Source organism: Salvelinus alpinus, chromosome 2, assembly GCF_045679555.1.
Source record: "Salvelinus alpinus chromosome 2, SLU_Salpinus.1, whole genome shotgun sequence".
Lineage (NCBI taxonomy): Eukaryota > Metazoa > Chordata > Actinopteri > Salmoniformes > Salmonidae > Salvelinus > Salvelinus alpinus.
Genome location: NC_092087.1, coordinates 10,170,160 through 10,188,402, shown reverse-complemented (window position 1 = coordinate 10,188,402; position 18,243 = coordinate 10,170,160). Strand labels below are relative to the sequence as shown.

At 42.8% G+C, this 18,243-nt stretch overlaps 2 protein-coding genes across 12 annotated transcripts in view; both read left to right on the top strand.

Moving 5' to 3' along the window:
• The window catches only part of LOC139553699 (kinesin heavy chain-like), a 148,795-nt gene extending 139,610 nt beyond the window's left edge, over positions 1 to 9,185 (top strand). For both annotated transcript variants that reach the window (XM_071366302.1, XM_071366293.1), the window contains exon 29: positions 1,031 to 9,185. The gene's annotated coding sequence lies outside the window, so the exon portion shown is untranslated. The remainder of the gene's footprint in view (positions 1 to 1,030) is intronic.
• Positions 9,186 to 10,105: 920 nt separating this feature from the next.
• The window catches only part of soat2 (sterol O-acyltransferase 2), a 28,366-nt gene continuing 20,228 nt past the window's right edge, over positions 10,106 to 18,243 (top strand). For 9 of the 10 annotated variants that reach the window (XR_011670719.1, XR_011670715.1, XR_011670721.1 and 6 more), the window contains exons 1-6: positions 10,106 to 10,259; positions 15,735 to 15,916; positions 16,035 to 16,081; positions 16,540 to 16,709; positions 17,128 to 17,181; positions 17,760 to 17,867. Coding sequence is in view for 2 of the 10 variants with exons in the window: in XM_071366332.1 (XP_071222433.1) it covers positions 15,796 to 15,916; positions 16,035 to 16,081; positions 16,540 to 16,709; positions 17,128 to 17,181; positions 17,760 to 17,867 (500 nt within the window). In the remaining 8 variants the exon portion in view is untranslated. The remainder of the gene's footprint in view (positions 10,260 to 15,734; positions 15,917 to 16,034; positions 16,082 to 16,539; positions 16,710 to 17,127; positions 17,182 to 17,759; positions 17,868 to 18,243) is intronic. The other variant, XM_071366375.1, reaches the window with a different exon arrangement.

The following is an 18,243-nucleotide window of genomic DNA, read 5'->3' as shown; positions in this document are numbered from 1 at the left end:
AAGTGAACTAGATAAACTCTAGATCTCTCTCTCTCTCTCTCTTGCTCTCTCTTTCTCTCTCTTTCTCTCTCTCTCTCTCTCTCTCTCCTTTTCTCTCTCCCTCTTTGTCGCTCTCTCTTTCTCTCTCTCTCTCCCTCTTTGTCGCTCTCTCTCTCTCTCTCCTTTTCTCTCTCCCTCTTTGTCGCTCTCTCTTTCTCTCTCTCTGTCTCTCCTTTTCTCTCTCGCTCTCTTTATTGCTATCTTTCTCTCTTTTTCTCTCTCTTTCTCTCTCTCTCCCACTCTCTTTCTCTCTCCCCCTCTCTCTTTGTCTCTCTCCCGCTCTTGTTTTCTCTCTTTTTCTCTCTCCCTCTCTTTCTCTCGCTCTCCCTTTTCTCTCTCTATCTCTCTCTCCCTCTCTCTCTCTTTTTCTCTCTCCCTCTCTTTCTCTCACACTCTTTTTCTCTCTCTATCTCTCTCTCTTTGTCTCTATCTCTGGGAAACAGAGGGAGGGGGAGAGGAACACTGAATATATTTATGCAGAGTTCCATATGGTGAGCGAGCCACTCACAGACCTAATATTGGGTCCATATAAGAATTATTGTTAGTATGGCTTCATCTTGCCTTCTGATTGGCTAGGAGGAAATGCAGCATATTAATAGTGATTTCGGCATATTTAGCTGATTAGACTGGTGAAATTCATCCCACAGTTTTTCACAATAAAGATTCCATATCGGACATATAGTGTATGCCTGGTGCTGTTTATGGGACTCATTGCATTGTTTGTTTCTCTCTCTCTCTCTCTCTCTCTCTCTCTCTCTCTCTCTCTCTCTCTCTCTCTCTCTCTCTCTCTCTCTCTCTCTCTCTCTCTCTCTCTCTCTCTCTCGCTCTCCGCTCTCTCTCTCTCTCTCTCTCTCTCTCCTCTCTCCTCTCTCTCTCTCTCTCTCTCTCTCTCTCTCCGCTCTCTCTCTCTCTCTCTCTCTCTCCGCTCTCTCTCGCTCTCTCTCTCTCTCTCGCGCTCTCGCTCTCGCGCTCTCTCTCTCTCTCTCTCCAGGTGTCCGGTTCTGCCAAGACCGCCCTCATAAATCTGCATGCTGCTGATCAGTGACCTTCTGATCTCCCCCCCCCCTCTCCTCCTCCCTCTCCTCCCCCCTTTCCCAGTAAGACGGTCTCTCTCCCTCTCCTCCCCCCTTTCCCAGTAAGACTGTCTCTCTCCCTCTTCCTCTCTCCGTAGAACTCTCTGTAGCCCTCCCCCCTCTCCCTCTCTCCTCCTTTCCCCCCTCTCCCCCATTCTGCTTGCTGACTGTCCGTGTACTCTCTTGAACCGTTTGTTTAATCATTTGTTGGTGATATGAATATAACGTACTGTACTAAATAGGCTATGTATGGGAGTGTAGGACCAGTGGTTTAGAAAGCACTGTAAATTAATTAAATTAATTAGAATTGGCAGCTTCCTCTTCCTCAGAGCCCTGACCCTTTTGGGATGACCTGTGGTCAAGGCTGATGGAGCGAGAGAGGGTGTGGTGTTCTGTGTGGCCACTAGGGTGCGCTCTTGCTGCTCCTCGCCATTCCTGGAGGCTTTAGTGAGGGTAAATGAGATTATCTTTTTAGGCTATTTTGGGTTAAATCTGTTGGAAAACAGACAATAACCTAACAACCACCTTGCAATTGAAGATTGATAGAAGTAAACGCACACGGCATAGCCTTAATGCATTTCTAATAAACCTGCTCATACATTTTTTACTCAGTCAAAAGTCTTAGAACACCTACTCATTCAAGGGTTTTTCTTTATTTGTACTATTTTCTACATTGTAGAATAATAGTGAAGACATCAAAACTATGACATAACAAATATTATTATTATTTATAAATATTTTTTACCTTTATTTTAACTAGGCAAGTCAATTAAGAACAATTTCTTATTGACAGTGACGGCCTACGACTTTTACCATATGACTGGTGTCATACGTCTAGTGGTTGTGTAGTAGTCCTAGTCGCTATCTGAGCTGGTTAACATATCAGACCGCTGTTTCTTTCACCTCCTTAAGCGTTAGGATCAGTTCCGTTTCAATTAAAAGTTGAAAGTTCCTGTTCACTTTCTGAATTGACTGAAAGGAAATGAAATTGAATCCAACCCTGATGTCCTCACTATAAAGACAACAGGTGACTTCTTCTCTTGCTTCCAGTATGTCCTGTCGTGTTGTCAGGCTCTGAGATATATATTTACATATCTGCTCAGGTCTAGATTGAATGGACAGAGTACTGTAGGTAGGGGGCAGATCACGATCCCCGTGCTGTTAGCAGTGGTTTAAACGCCATGACTCAGAACCTCAGATGAAGCGGACAGCAGCATCGTGCTCAGTAAATAGCTGATATACAGTCAGTAGATGAGTTAGGGTCATAGGTCATCCTCAAACTTCCTACAGCAGGCTCTGTGTTGTACTTGTATGTGTGTATATTACCCTGACTATAGAATAACAGCTGCTACAGTCAGACGCAAACAAGCATGTCTGTTGTATGCGGACGCTTCAACCGAGCACTTCAAGGCTAGCCTGGGTGCCAGGCTGTTTGCCAACTCCTTATGGAATGGATGACAATGCCAATGGAGTAGGTGGATGCACAAACTGTTCTGGGACCAGGCTACTTCACGGCTGGCTTTCAGAGTAATGTATGCTTTTAATGTGTGATGACTTTAATGCAGTAACTCATGGTTTACATCAAATAGGTTATCTGATATGAGAGCAAACTACTAGTGTCTGAGAACTAGGAAAAGTCTGGCAAAAAAATCAGGACTTTTATTTTCAGTGCTTTTCTATGCATCGATCTATACAGAGAGAGAAAGGGATATTTTGGAGCTGTAACATATTGTACTACTGTATCCAGACATGGGCTCAAATACTACTTGAAATCTTAGCAGCAGTTGTGACGTGTGTGTAGCGTGAGTGGGTGAGTGAGTGAGTGAGTGAGTGAGTGAGTGAGTGAGTGAGTGAGTGAGTGAGTGAGTGAGTGAGTGAGTGAGTGAGTGAGTGAGTGAGTGAGTGAGTGAGTGAGTGAGTGAGTGAGTGAGTGAGTGAGTGAGTGAGTGAGTGAGTGAGTGAGTGAGTGAGTGAGTGAGTGAGTGAGTGAGTGAGTGAGTGAGTGAGTGAGTGAGTGAGTGAGTGAGTGTGCGTGCTAAGGTGCTGAGAGTCAGTCCAGTTCAAGTGTTCAGCAGTCTGATGGCTTGTAGATAGAAACTGTCTCTGAGCCTGTTGGTATCAGACCTCATGCTCTGATACAGTCTGATGGCTTGTAGATAGAAACTGTCTCTGAGCCTGTTGGTATCAGACATCATGCTCTGATACAGTCTGCCCGACGGTAAGGGAATGAATAGCTTATGGCAGGAAGTGACCTCATGCTGGGGTGTGTGGGGTCCTTGATGATGCTGCGGGACTTCTTCAGGCAACGTTTCAAGTAGATGTCCTGGATGGATGGGAGCACAATCCCAGTGATGTACTGGGCCGTCTTCACCAACCACCCGCTGGAGGGCCTTTCGGTCGTGGACGGAGCAATTCCCGTAACCGGGCCGGAATGCAACCGGTCAGGACACTCGATGGTGCAACGGTAGTATTAGAAGACGACCCCGGGTGGCACGCCGAATTTCTACAGCCGCCTCAGGAAGTAGAGACGCTGTTGCACTGTCTTGACAAGAGTGGTAGTGTTGTTGGTCCATGTCAAGTCCTCTAGGATGTGGACGCTGAGGAACTAGTGGATCAGCAGAGGGCTGAGGACACACCCCTGGGGGGCCCCTGTGTGCCGGAGGTGTTGTTGCTAATCTTTACAGCCTGTGGTCTGCCCGTCAGGAAGTCCAGGACCCAGTTTCAGAAGGTAGTGTCCAGACCCAGGGATCTGAGCTTGGTGTCGAGCTTGGAGGGAACTATGGTGTTGAATGTTGAACTGTAGTCAATGAACAGCATTCTCACATAGGTATTCCTCTGGTCCAGATGTGTTAGGGCCGTGTGAATAGCGATGGAAATGGTCATCTGTTGTGGTTCTGTTGGAGCGGTAGGTAAACTGGAGTGGGTCCAGTGTGCCTGGCATGACGGCCTTGATGCGAATGAAAATACATTTTAAAAAGATTTCAAATAGTATTTGAAACCAGGTCTGACTGTATCTACATGGGTTGGCAGGTTCTATATACCTCCATCTCAATATGTCTGTTCTGTTGTGGTCTGTTCAGTGGTCAGTTACATTCACTAACACAGAATGGAAAATATTATTGGGGAAAAACACTACATTTTAGTAATTATGTAGCAACTATTTTTATACAGTCTATTTCCGTTTTGAAAGAGTATTTATGCTATGTATTATTTAGAGTATTTAAATATATGTATTATTTAATGCAAGTTGTGTTTTTGTTGTAAATATTCTATATAATGTTATATATATATATATATATGTTTACCCTGATTTGCACACGGATAATGTATTTGTCATGTACTATTTATCAACTAATTGTTTGTATTACTGTTGAATACTTCTGGATATATCAGAAGACACTTTAGTTGCAGACTGGTAGTGAGAAACAGAGAAACAGAATGAGATACATGGCATGTGTAAACCTGCCATTCTTAAAACACAGAGGTACAGGTATCGGAGACTATCCATCTGAACTTTCCCCAAAGCCACCTCCTGATCACACCCACACACAGAATTGCTGCCTCCCAGTGAGATCCCTTCTGATCAGCCAGTCAAGACTAGAGGGCCAGGGAAGGCTTCATGTGTGCGTGTGTATGTTAGGGTTGTAACTACCAGGGTTGTAACCACCAGGGTCGTAACCACCAGGGTCGTAACCACCAGCGTTGTAACTACCAGGGTCGTAACCACCAGGGTTGTAACCACCAGGGTCGTAACCACCAGGGTTGTACCTACCAGGGTCGTACCCACCAGGGTCGTAACCACCAGGGTCGTACCCACCAGGGTCGTAACCACCAGGGTCGTAACCACCAGGGTCGTACCCACCAGGGTCGTAACCACCAGGGTCGTACCCACCAGGGTCGTAACCACCAGGGTCGTACCCACCAGAGTCGTAACCACCAGGGTCGTAACCACCAGGGTGGTAACCACCAGCGTTGTAACTACCAGGGTCGTAACCACCAGGGTCGTAACTACCAGGGTGGTAACCACCAGGGTCGTAACCACCAGGGTCGTAACTACCAGGGTCGTAACCACCAGGGTCGTAACCACCAGGGTCGTAACCACCAGCGTTGTAACTACCAGGGTGGTAACCACCAGGGTCGTAACTATCAGGGTCGGAACCACCAGCGTTGTAACTACCAGGGTCGTAACCACCAGGGTCGTAACCACCAGGGTCGTAACCACCAGGGTCGTACCCACCAGGGTCGTACCCACCAGGGTCGTAACCACCAGGGTCGTACCCACCAGGGTCGTAACCACCAGGGTCGTAAACACCAGGGTCGTAAACACCAGGGTCGTAACCACCAGGGTCGTACCCACCAGGGTCGTAACCACCAGGGTCGTAACTACCAGGGTCGTACCCACCAGGATCGTAACCACCAGGATCGTAACTACCAGGGTCGTACCCACCAGGGTCATAACCACCAGGTCCATTCTCTCTTGCTCTGTGACTCCTCTGAGCCCTGTATACAAAACCAACACCCCACTGCCATGAGGCTCAACAACAAAGCATTGTGTGCTTTATCTTGTGTAAACAACTTATTTTTGTTTGCGCTCCTCTACTATTTAAAATCAACAGCATATAGATAGCAGTAGCGGTGTGTGGGTAAAATCACTGGACAAGCTGAGCCAGTAAAAAATCCATATTAAAACCTATATTGTGATCATTTCTCTATAAGTCATTAGTTCAATTGCAACCATGATATACAATAAGACCGTGACAACAAAAAGACAACAGTCTCACAGTGGCGGAATAAATTCAACTAAATATACAGTACCAGTCAAAAGTTTGGACACACCTACTCATTCAAGGTTTTTTTTTTACATTGTAGAATAATAGTGACCACATCAAAACTATGAAATAACACATGAAATAATGTAGTAACCAAAAAGTGTCAAAATCAAAATATAGTTTATATTTGAGATTTTTCAAAGTAGCCACCTCTTGCCTCGATGACAGCTTTAAACACTCTTGGCATTCTCTCAAACAACTTCACCTGGAATGCTTTTCCAAAAGTCTTGAAGGAGTTCCCACATATGCTGAGCACTTATTTTCCTTCACTCTGCGGTCCAACTCATCCCAAACCATCTCAATTGGGTTGAGGTCGGGTGATTATGGAGGCCAGGTCATCTGATGCAGCACTCCATCACTCTCCTTCTTGGTCAAATAGCTCTTACACAGTCTGGAGGTGTGTTGGGTCATTGTCCTGTTGAAAAACAAATGATAGTCCCATTAAGCGCAAACCAGATGGGATGGTGTATTGCTGCAGAATGCTGTGGTAGCCATGCTGGTTAAGTGTGCCTTGAATTCTAAATAAATCACTGACAGTGTCACCAGCAAAGCACCCCCACACCATCACAGCTCCTTCATGCTTCACGGTGGGAAATACACATGCAGAGATCATTCGTTCACCCACACCGCGTCTCACAAAGACACAGCGGTTGGAACCAAAAACCTAAAATTTGGACACATCAGACCAAAGGACAGATTTTCACCGGTCTAATGTCCATTGCTCGTGTTTCTTGGCCCAAGCAAGTCTCTTCTTCTTATTGTTGTCTTTTACTAGTGGTTTCTTTGCAGCAATTTGACCATGAAGGCCTGATTCACGAGGTCTCAAAACAGTTGATGTTGAGATTTGTGAAGCATTTATTTGAGCTGCAATCGGAGGAGCAGTTAACTCTAATGAACGTATCCTCTGCAGCAGAGGTAACTCTGGGTCTTCCTTTCCTGTGGTGGTCCTCATGAGAGCCGGTTTCATCATAGCGCTTGACGTTTTCTGCGACTGCACTTGAAGAAACTTTAAAAGTTCTTGAAATGTTCCGCATTGACTGACCTTCATGTCTTAAAGCAATGACGGACTGTCATTTCTCTTTGCTTATTTGAGCTGTTCTTGCCATAATATGGACTCGGTCTTTTACCAAATAGGGCTATCTTCTGTATACCCCCCTACCTTCTAACACAACTGATTGGCTCAAATGCATTAAGATGGAAAGAAATTCCACTATTTAACAAGGCACATGTGTTAATTTAAATGCATTCCAAGTGACTAACTCATGAAGCTGGTTGAGAGAATGCCACGAGTGTGCAAAGCTGCCATCAAGGCAAAGGGTGGCTACTTTGAGAATCTAAAATATAATATATATTCTGATTTGTTTAACACTTTTCTGGTTACCACATGATTCCATATGTGTTATTTCATCATTTTGATGTCTCCAGTATTATTCTACAATGTAGAAAATTGTAAAAAATAAAGAAAAACCTTTGAATAAGTAGCTGTGTCCAAACTTTTGACTGGTACTGTACGCTTGTTTCATCACAAAACCCGGAGAGCAACATCTGTCCGGTGAAGTCCACAAAGCAAATATTGCATGTTAACAGTTACATGACCTGGAACATGGTCCAACAAGTTAATGTTTTCGACAGTTTTACTAAACAACTACTGATTTAGAGCCACTGAGTTAGCGCAGGTCAGCACAAAGACAACGAGAGTATTGACGCCGCTATTACAGAACCATTTCAACTTAAACGTTCACATCAAATCAACAACGCTATATATGCTTAGTTGAATTCCAATGCCATCCTCCTCTCTTACATGTTGGCAAAACAGTCAATGGCTCTGTCATACAGTACTCTTTAAGTTGTTATTGTCATAGGCTACCTAGCTAGAATGCTGGCTAGACTAACTTCCTCGCATGGGCAACAATGAGCCAGCTTAGTTAGCTAGTTAGCTAGTTAGTTAATGTGAGCATTCTAGGCTACATCTTGAACTTCAATTGTCTCAGGCCAGTGGTACAATATATTAATTCATGGTTAGATCAGAATCGCCATCATAATCATTGGCCTGTAGAGAGAATTAAGTCAAAACCACAAGTCCAAATCCCCATCTCCATCCATGGTTTAGGAAAGGGCCGATTTAGCAAGCTAGCTACTGCAGGACATCAACACAAGTAGACCAGAAACGAAAATGACTTTTTTCTTAGGATGTGATTTGATTGGTGTGAAGCCAAATCCAAAGTGACTTCCTTTGGGGGGAGGGTGGGGGGGGCGGGGGTTCTGCACCAGAACATCCCACAGTTGAGCTCAGCTTTACGCTGATTGGCTAATTATTTTTTTTTTTTTTAATTATCAAGGAAGGCCAAATGCTTGCTGGCATCAATCAGTCAAATGCTACGGCGGAAGCACTTCATACTCTTTTGTTCCAGACAGTGTCAGATACATGGACTACACAGAGGGGCGCTGTTCCTCTCGCTCAGATGATTTCTCCGGTGAGATTCAGACACTTGCGAATTGACGAAAAATTATGAAAACACAGAGAGAGACGAAATATAAATTTTAAATGTTTTTATTGGTCAAATATTTGGGGAAGCCTGGCTTGCTTTGGTATCCATGACTACACATCACTGATAAATAGTGGCTGGGATCTCTGCACTATAGGTCTAGACATGTGGGATGATGATGATGATGATGAGGATGATGATGATGAGGATGATAACGATGATGTTGAGGATGAAGATGATGTTGAGAATGATGATGATGTTGAGGATGATGATGTTGATGATGATGATGTTGATGATGTTGAGGATGATGATGATGAAGATGAAGATGAAGATTATGTTGAGAATGATGATGATGATGTTGAGGAGGATGATGACGATGATGTTGATGATGTTGATGATGAAGATGAAGATTATGTTGAGAATGATGTTGAGGATGATGACGATGATGTTGAGAAAGAAACTGAGTGTGAGTCTGTCTGTTGTCTGATTTGTAACCAATCTGAAGATGTTCTAGTCCTATCCCTGATGCATTATGGGGACTGTAGTACATCGTGGTATTATTGTAAAATACAGTGTACAGTAGTAAATAACCTAAAGAAAAAAGACAACAACGTATCTATATACGGGCCTTTGTTTGTTTGTTAGTTTGTTTGTAGTGTGCTGGATAGTGCATGCAGTACATGCCTGTAGCTGCTGAGAAACAACAAACATGCTGTTATAATGAAAGTCTTACAATAAAGATGATCTGTATCACGACAGTCAGGCCTCCGTGTTTTATTACTACAAACAGCGTTGTGTTTTTATTTAAAGCTGTAGGATATACCGTCACGTAAAGAGGAAACAGATTCCTGTTAATTAAGTTACAAATGTAACGGCTCATCAACCATTTAATAGCCAATATAAACGTCATGTAATGTACAGTAAAGATGTATATTTTATTCTAAAATGATCTAGCACAGAATTAAATAGATATAGTTCTATAGTAATATAGTTCTCCATGGAATCTAGAGCTAGGAGAAAAGAAAGATAAAAAAGGTCATTAAAGGGTCATTAAGGTTGCCATAACAATGGGGTCAAAGACACTACAGCAAAAAAACAGATAAAGGGAAAATACATGGGATGATAATTCCTTAGTACTGTAAAAACTTGTCCAGTCATCTTCCTCCGAACTAACGCACACGCACACGCACACACACACACACACACACACACACACACACACACACACACACACACACACACACACACACACACACACACACACACACACACACACACACACACACACACACACACACACACACACACACACACACACACAGAACCAATGGACAGAAGGACTCACTATGGACCCTTATACAGCTCTGGTCTGGATATACTGGTCTCATTGTGGACCCTTATACAGCTCTGGTCTGGATATACTAGTCTCATTGTGGAACCTTATACAGCTTTGGTCTAGATATACTAGTCTCATTGGGGACCCTTATACAGCTCTGGTCTGGATATACTGGTCTCATTGTGGACCCTTATACAGCTCTGGTCTGGATATACTAGTCTCATTGTGGACCCTTATACAGCTCTGGTCTAGATATACTAGTCGGCCAGCCAGCCAGCCAGCCAGCCAGCCAGCCAGGTGACTACAGGAGAAGGGTAGGACTTCAGCCAAGCTGGGCAAAGATCAACCTTACAGCTGATGTAAGAGAGGGACACAGTTCACACACACACACACACTCACTCACCAGCGAGACACTCAGCGACATTGCTTCTCCCTGAGGATCACTCCCTGGAGCCTGTCTGTGTCAGGGGAGACCTGAGCCTGAGACCAGAACACTGTGAGTAACCTACAATGTGATTACAAGTTGAACCCAATATAATGTATGTTATTTACAGTATCTAGAGATATGTTTATTTTGCTGTGACCCCAGTGTGTATTGTTATTTACTGTATATTTATATATGGCTCTGGTGGAACCCAGCTTGGGTTTTAGATCGATCAGAGATGACCTTAGAGATCAGAGATGACCTTAGAGATCACATAGATCAGAGATGACCTTAGCCTTTCAGGGCTACCCATCCCGGATCCGGGAGCATCCTCATCAAAAAAGCTGACTAGCATAGCCTAGCCTAACGCGACAGGGATATCATATAATATAATTTCATGAAATCACAAGTCCAATACAGCAAATGAAAGATAAACATCTTGTGAATCCAGCCATCATTTCCGATTTTTAAAATGTTTTACAGCGAAAACACTATGTATTTATATTAGCTAACCACAATAGCCAAACACACAACGCCATGTTTTCACCGTGTTTCCACCGCATAGGTAGCTTTAACAAAACCCAGAAATAGAGATAAAATGAATCACTAACCTTGAACAACTTCATCAGATGACAGTCTTATAACATCATGTTATACAATACATTTATGTTTTGTTCGAAAATGTGCATATTTGAGGTATAAATCGTAGTTTTACATTGCAGCCACCATCACAAATAGCACCAAAGCAGCCAGAATAATTACAGAGAGCAACGTGAAATACATAAATACTCATCATAAAACATTTATGAAAAATACATGGTGTACAGCAAATGAAAGATAAACATCTTGTGAATCCAGCCAATATTTCCGATTTTTTAAGTGTTTTACAGCGAAAACACAATATAGAATTATATTAGATTACCACAATAGCCAAACACACAAAGCCATTTATTCACCGCCAACATAGCTTTCACAAAAACCAGCGATATAAAATTAATCACTAACCTTTGGACAACTTCATCAGATGACAGTCTTATAACATCATGTTATACAATACATTTATGTTTTGTTCGAAAATGTGCATATTTAGAGCTGCAAATCGTGGTTATACATTGTGAATACATAGCAACAATTCACCAAAATGTCCGGAGGTATTTTGGGGAGTCACCTAATCTAACCAAAGAACTCATCATAAACTTTACATAAAAATACTTGTTGTATGGCAAATGAAAGATACACTGGTTCTTAATGCAACCGCTGTGTTAGATTTTTAAAAATAACTTTACTACAACATACAGCATGCATTATTGTGAGACAGCGCTCACCTATTCTCCGCCGTGTTGGAGCCAACATATTACACAAAAATACGAAATAACATCATAAATATTCTCTTACTTTTGCTGATCTTCCATCAGATTGTTGTGCAAGGAGTCCTAGGTCCAGAATAAATCGTTGTTTGGTTTTAGAATTTCCATTTCTTCTGTCGAATTAGCAACTTTGGCTAGCCATGCGGAGCTCACGTGTCCAAGAAATCTTGGCGCATGGAACGAAAAATTCCAAAATTCCCAATAGACGTCGAATAAACTGGTCAAACTCGGTTGAAAATCCTACTTTATGATGTTCTTCTCATATGTATCCAATAACATCAGAGCCGGAGCAATTCGTAGTGTATACCAAACGCTTTTCAGAAGACAATGTGAGGTTCCCCGGCGCGCAGATGAAAACTGACAAAAGGGCGGACCTGTCACTCCAAAAGCTCTTATTCGGCCTCACATCAAGCTAGACACCCCATTCAACCTTCTACTGCCTGTTGACATCTAGTGGAAGGCGTATGAAGTGCATACAGATCCATAAATAAAAGCCAGTTGAATAGGCAGGCCCTGACACAGAGTCTCATTTTCAGAATTTTCACTTCCTGTATGGAAGTTTGCTGCCAAATGAGTTCTGTTTTACTCACAGATATAATTCAAACAGTTCTAGAAACTTCAGAGTGTTTTCTATCCAATAGTAATAATAATATGCATATTGTATGATCTAGAACAGAGTACGAGGCCGTTTAATTTGGGCACAATTTTTTCCAAAGCGAAAACAGCGCCCCCCTATTAAGAAGAAGTTAGAGATCAGAGATGACCTTAGAGATCACATAGATCAGAGATGACCTTAGAGATCAGATATGACCTTAGGGATCAGAGAGATCAGAGATGACCTTAGAGATCAGAGATGACCTTAGAGATCACATAGATCAGAGATGACCTTAGAGATCACGGAGATCAGAGATGACCTTAGAGATCACAGAGATCAGAGATGACCTTAGAGATCACATAGATCAGAGATGACTTTAGAGATCAGAGATGACCTTAGAGATCACATAGATCAGAGATGACCTTAGGGATCAGAGAGATCAGAGATGACCTTAGAGATCAGAGATGACTTTAGAGATCACAGAGATCAGAGATGACCCTCGAGATCAGAGAGATCAGAGGTGACCTTCGAGATCAGAGATTAATTTAGAAATCACAGAGCTCATTCTATATCTTCTCTGTTTGTGAAAGGACCACATGACTGAGAAACAGGTAAGCAGGTACATGGTGCTTGTTAATATAAATTGCTGAGTCATTTATTCATTTCCAGCTCTGGTAGATAATCTAATAACATAAAGCAATAACAGGACGTAAGCCTGGATGACAGAAAATCCTAAACCGTCAGTACTCTATGGTGAGGGATGGAGATGGCCAAGATCTTAGAGGTACGATTTGCTACAATCTGATGGTAGTTTCAGTTCAACCAGAGAAGGATGGATGCTACTGTACTGTCTAATGACAAATACACCTAAATGTACTGTGAACAAGACACAGACCATGATTGTGTCTACTATGTGTCTTCTAGTTCTGGGCATTGAGTCAACTCAACTGGGCATTGACTCAACTCAACTGGGCATTGAGTCAACTCAACTGGGCATTGACTCAATTCAACTGGGCATTGACTCAACTCAACTGGGCATTGACTCAACTCAACTGGGCATTGACTCAACTCAACTGGGCATTGACTCGTCTCAACTGGGCATTGACTCAACTCAACTGGGCATTGATTCGATTCAACTGGGCATTGATTCAACTCAACTGGGCATTGACTCAACTCAACTGGGCATTGACTCAACTCAACTGGGCATTGACTCAACTCAACTGGGCATTGACTCAACTCAACTGGGCATTGACTCAACAAGCACAGAATATTCAGAGAAAGAGTGAAACACTCCTCTTCATTTAATTCCCACGTGACCTATAAGCATGTTTCATTGCTGCCTTCTACTTCACACTATAATCAATGCGCATAGTGGAAGTTCAGTTTTTTACAGCGAGATTGAAATTTAAAAGGCAATGTTCCCCGCTTTAGCGGAGCCTGCATTCACGGTAAACGCTGCTTATGTCGGTACAACTGTAAATTACCTTCACATTTTTATCGCGGAATGTGTAACGCTTCAGCGATACAGACTGAATAGAACTCTTGGACTTTAATGTCTTCGACCTTTACAATGTCATATCAGCATATCTGTCATTAGTTCAAAATGAAAGAACAGCCTCTACTCACATGAAAATAATCATTGAGTAAATGATTGCATCGGTGGGAGAGAGACACGGGGAGGGAGAGAAATAGAGAGGAGAGAGACAAAGGGGGAGAGAGAGGAGGGAGAGAGGGGGGACAGAGAGAAGGGAGAGAGGGAGAGAGAGAGATGGGGGGGAGAGAGGAGAAAGAGACATTGGGAATGAGGGAGGGAGGGAGACAGGAGAGAGGGAGAGAATGAAAACAGGAAACACACAAGAGATGATAACCTCTAGTAAACCCTGACGCTGATCAAACACTACAGATAAACAAACGTGTGCTACTACTTGTAAGGGTACGTGGCTTGTTTTCGTCCAGTGGGCCGTTGGGATGACAACGGACAGGTTGTTCACTATCTCTCTCTTCCAATCTTGTCGTCAGCATATATTTAGACAGACCTCATGTGCTATTTAAAAATCGAACCCTTCCAAGAACATACCGTCCCGGGAGTTGTTGGGTCAACAGAAATGGAAGGATAAGAAACGATGAGGTTACTGTTGGTCATGACGACAGACCCTCTGTATCGTTCCCCCGATAGAGACAGAAACAGAGAGATAGGAAGTGAAACTGAGGTTACTGTTGGTCATGACAGACCCTCTTTATCTTTCTCCCTTACTGTACTGCAGAGGCTGATCATCATATCTTAAGACAGAGCTCAACTATGTACAAGTCCAATCCCCCATAAAGATAGTACAGACAGTACAGGGAGTCAATGGAAAGGGATGAGGAGCACGGCCCCTCTGGGGAAAAAACGTAGAATCTTTCCTCTACCATCTCCCTACGGGTCCGCAGAGTTGGGGGGGGGGGGGGGTCTGCACATTGTTTCGGGGAGGGGGGGGTATTTTGTTTTGTGGAAAAATATTAGTTTGGGATTTTTTGAGGTGAAAAATTATTATTTTATGAATATCGCTAGCTACAACAGAATACCATTGTGGATGCAATTGTTATGTCTCTGCGTCCAGTACGAAGGAAGTTAGAGGTAGTTTCAGGACCCAATACTTACTAGCGTTTAGCGCAATGACTAGAAGTCTACAGGAACAGTTAGCATGCTAGCTGTTCCTGTTCATCCGACTCTGGGGAAGTAGATAAATGGCTTCATTGGCAACATGTCTAACTATCCCTTTAACATGGAGGAAATGACAGTCATTGGAGCTGATTACAGGGCCGTCTAATGGTTGTTTTCGTGACGGAAGGACAGCTTCAGTGTCAACTTACGATCAACACCAGATAGAAAGCAAACAGAAAGGATATTGAACTATATAAATATATACTGTATACGTTTTAATACTATTTAACTATATTTATACTGTATATGGTTTAATAATACCATCTTTGAGAAATAACAATCAAATAAAAGCTAGACAGTTAAAAAAAATTGCAAAAGAAAAAATAAATTGCCATTCAGAGCACATTTGCTTTAAAACTACAAATGTGTCTCTCATCTCCATGCCAAATAAGCCCCTCCCCCAAAACAAAATGGCAGCTCAATGGAAAAATGTGTAGAACAGCAAAAGTAATCCAGTTGCTAAGATACCATTATAGCTAAAAGACAATATTAGAGTTGACACTTCCTCTTACAATGAACAGTGGGGGAGGTCGAAATAATTAAACTGTCTACAAAATCTATTCATTTTAAAATGTTGATTACTACAGTACAGAACTGCTAGATATAGGATCCCATAGGACGTTCCCTATATCTTTATAAGACAGCCATCTTCTCTTTCTGGTTATTTATGCTTTTGGAGAAGGGTTTTTAACTTTTTATTTTCACAAGATTTGGGGGGTTACAAGTACAAGGGTGTTTATATTTGTGTAATACACTTTAAATGTTTATATTTGTGTAGTACACTTTAAAAGCTGTAGGAGATTATAGTCAACGGGTTGGGTCTGTAACAGGTGCTGTCTTCATCCATACACGTGTTCGATTCTAATCTGTTTCTCCTTCAGGTTCCTACAGCAGGGCGATACCTGTACAGAACCCGTCCCTGCGTCTTGACCCGAAGGTGCCATGGCAACAGACAGCAACAGACTTGGAGACACCACGGCCACAGAGACAGCCACCAGATTGGTGCACCGAAACATTAACAACACCAACAGCGCTGTCTCCAATGGAGAGGTCACTAACCGTGGTGAGGAATAAGTCAACACACTATCCTCCATATCATCATCATCCCAGATTGATCACATCCTGTATGTAATAGATATTACAGTAGGCTAGCTACCATAACAGTTTATTTCTGTGTGCAGCGGAGAAGCACGCTGAGGATTTGATACAGTGGAAGAGGCATGCGGAGGTCGGTGCACTGATGTTTTTTATTTATTTTACCTTTATTTAACGAGGCAAGTCAGTTAAGAACAAATTATCATTTTTAATGACGGTCTAGGAACAGTGGGAACAGTGGGTTAACTGCCTGTTCTGGGGCAGAATGACAGATTTGTACCTTGTCAGCTCTGGGATTTGAACTTGCAACCTTTCGGTTACTAGTCCAACGCTCTAACCACTAGGCGACCCTGCCACCCCTGTCTCTATTGTACCTAGATGCCACTTATCAAGCAAAGTAAAGTACTCTGTCTATAGGTGCCAACCTATCATACTATGCTCTGTGTGTGCGTGTGTGTGTGTGTGTGTGTGTGTGTGTGTGTGTGTGTGTGTGTGTGTGTGTGTGTGTGTGTGTGTGTGTGTGTGTGTGTGTGTGTGTGTGTGTGTGTGTGTGTGTGTGTGTGTGTGTGTGTGTGTGTGTGTCCTGTGCAGCGAATTAAGAGTAAGGTGCTGGACCAGATTCAGGGGCAACTTAGTGACCTGCTAGACAAGGCCCTGACTGAATCTGTCCAGACATTCACACAGAACGGGAACCATGGCAACAACTACGTCACCAGGGACGGGACAGTCACCACCACTAACAACAACGACCACTCACACAGGTTAGGACAGGACAGCTCTGATAATGCTGCACTATACTGTAATGTACTGTACTACTGTACTGTACTGTACTACACTGTACTATTATGTTCTACACTACACTGTACTCTACTGTACTCTACTGTACTGTACTCTACTCTACTGTACTCTACTGTACTGTACTCTACTGTACTGTACTGTACTGTACTATAATGTACTACACTGGACTGTGCTGTACTATACTGTACTGTACTGTACTATAATGTACTATGCCATACTGTATGGATGACAACACACAGTTTAGGATCTGTGTGTGAGGTAGAGCCCAGTTTCTCCTGGTCAACTCCCTGCTATGTCCATGAAGGTACCTGTAGATGTTTGTATGAAAGTGACTAGCTGTTGATCTTCTCATGTTGATTTCAACTTCTTTATTCATTTCAGAACCCACACGGAAAAGGATGGAAAAGTATTTATGGACAGACGCTCCATTCTAGAGTTAGTTCATTATATTTATTTAAACAGACGCTCCATTCTAGAGTTAGTTCATTATATTTATTTAAACAGACGCTCCATCCTAGAGTTAGTTCATTATATTTATTTAAACAGACGCCCCATTCTAGAGTTAGTTCATTATATTTATTTAAACAGACGCTCCATCCTAGAGTTAGTTGATTTTATTTATTTAAACAGACGCTCAAACGGCTTAAACAAACAAGCACAGGACACTAGACAAGAACATCATGTTTTGTACACATTCCACTAGTGAGGATGTTCTGTCCACATGACACAATATTGTGCTATCATGCAACACCATTGTATCAATCAATTGTGTCGTATGGACAGTACATCCTGTCTACTGGACAAAACATTAATTTCATATCTAGTGTCCTGTGTTTGTTTTGTTTGAGCTGTTTGAGATTAATCCCGTCAGAATAATATAATACTGTATATGATAGTTAGATGAATCCCGTCAGAATAATGTAATACTGGATATGATAGTTAGATGGATCCCGTCAGAATAATGTAATACTGTATATGATAGTTAGATGAATCCTGTGTGTGTTCCTCCACAGTGATCTGTTTGAGATCAACCACATTCGGACCATCTACCACATGTTCATCTCAGTGCTCTTCCTCTTCATCATCAGCACACTGGCTGTGGACTACATCGACCAGGGCAGGTGTGTGTGTGTGTGTGTGTGTGTGTGGGTGCGTGCGTGCGGCAATGACGTCACGCTGCTTGCTTAGCGACTTGCGCTTTCTCCGGATTCGGCTCACACCGAGGCTCAAACACAGGACCGCTGCCTTGCTAGCACACGCTACCTCGCTAGCACACGTGACCGCCCTCCCGAAGCGTCTTACCAGTCGCGTCACGCAAAAACCTAGCTATTCGTTGACGCAATCGGGGACACATCAGGCTAAGGAGTAAGTTTCACATATCAAATCAAATCAAATCTAACTTTATTTGTCACATGCGCCAAATACAACAGGTGTAGATCTTACCCTTGAAGTGCTTACTTACAAGCCCTTTAACCAACAATGCAGTTCAAGAAAGAG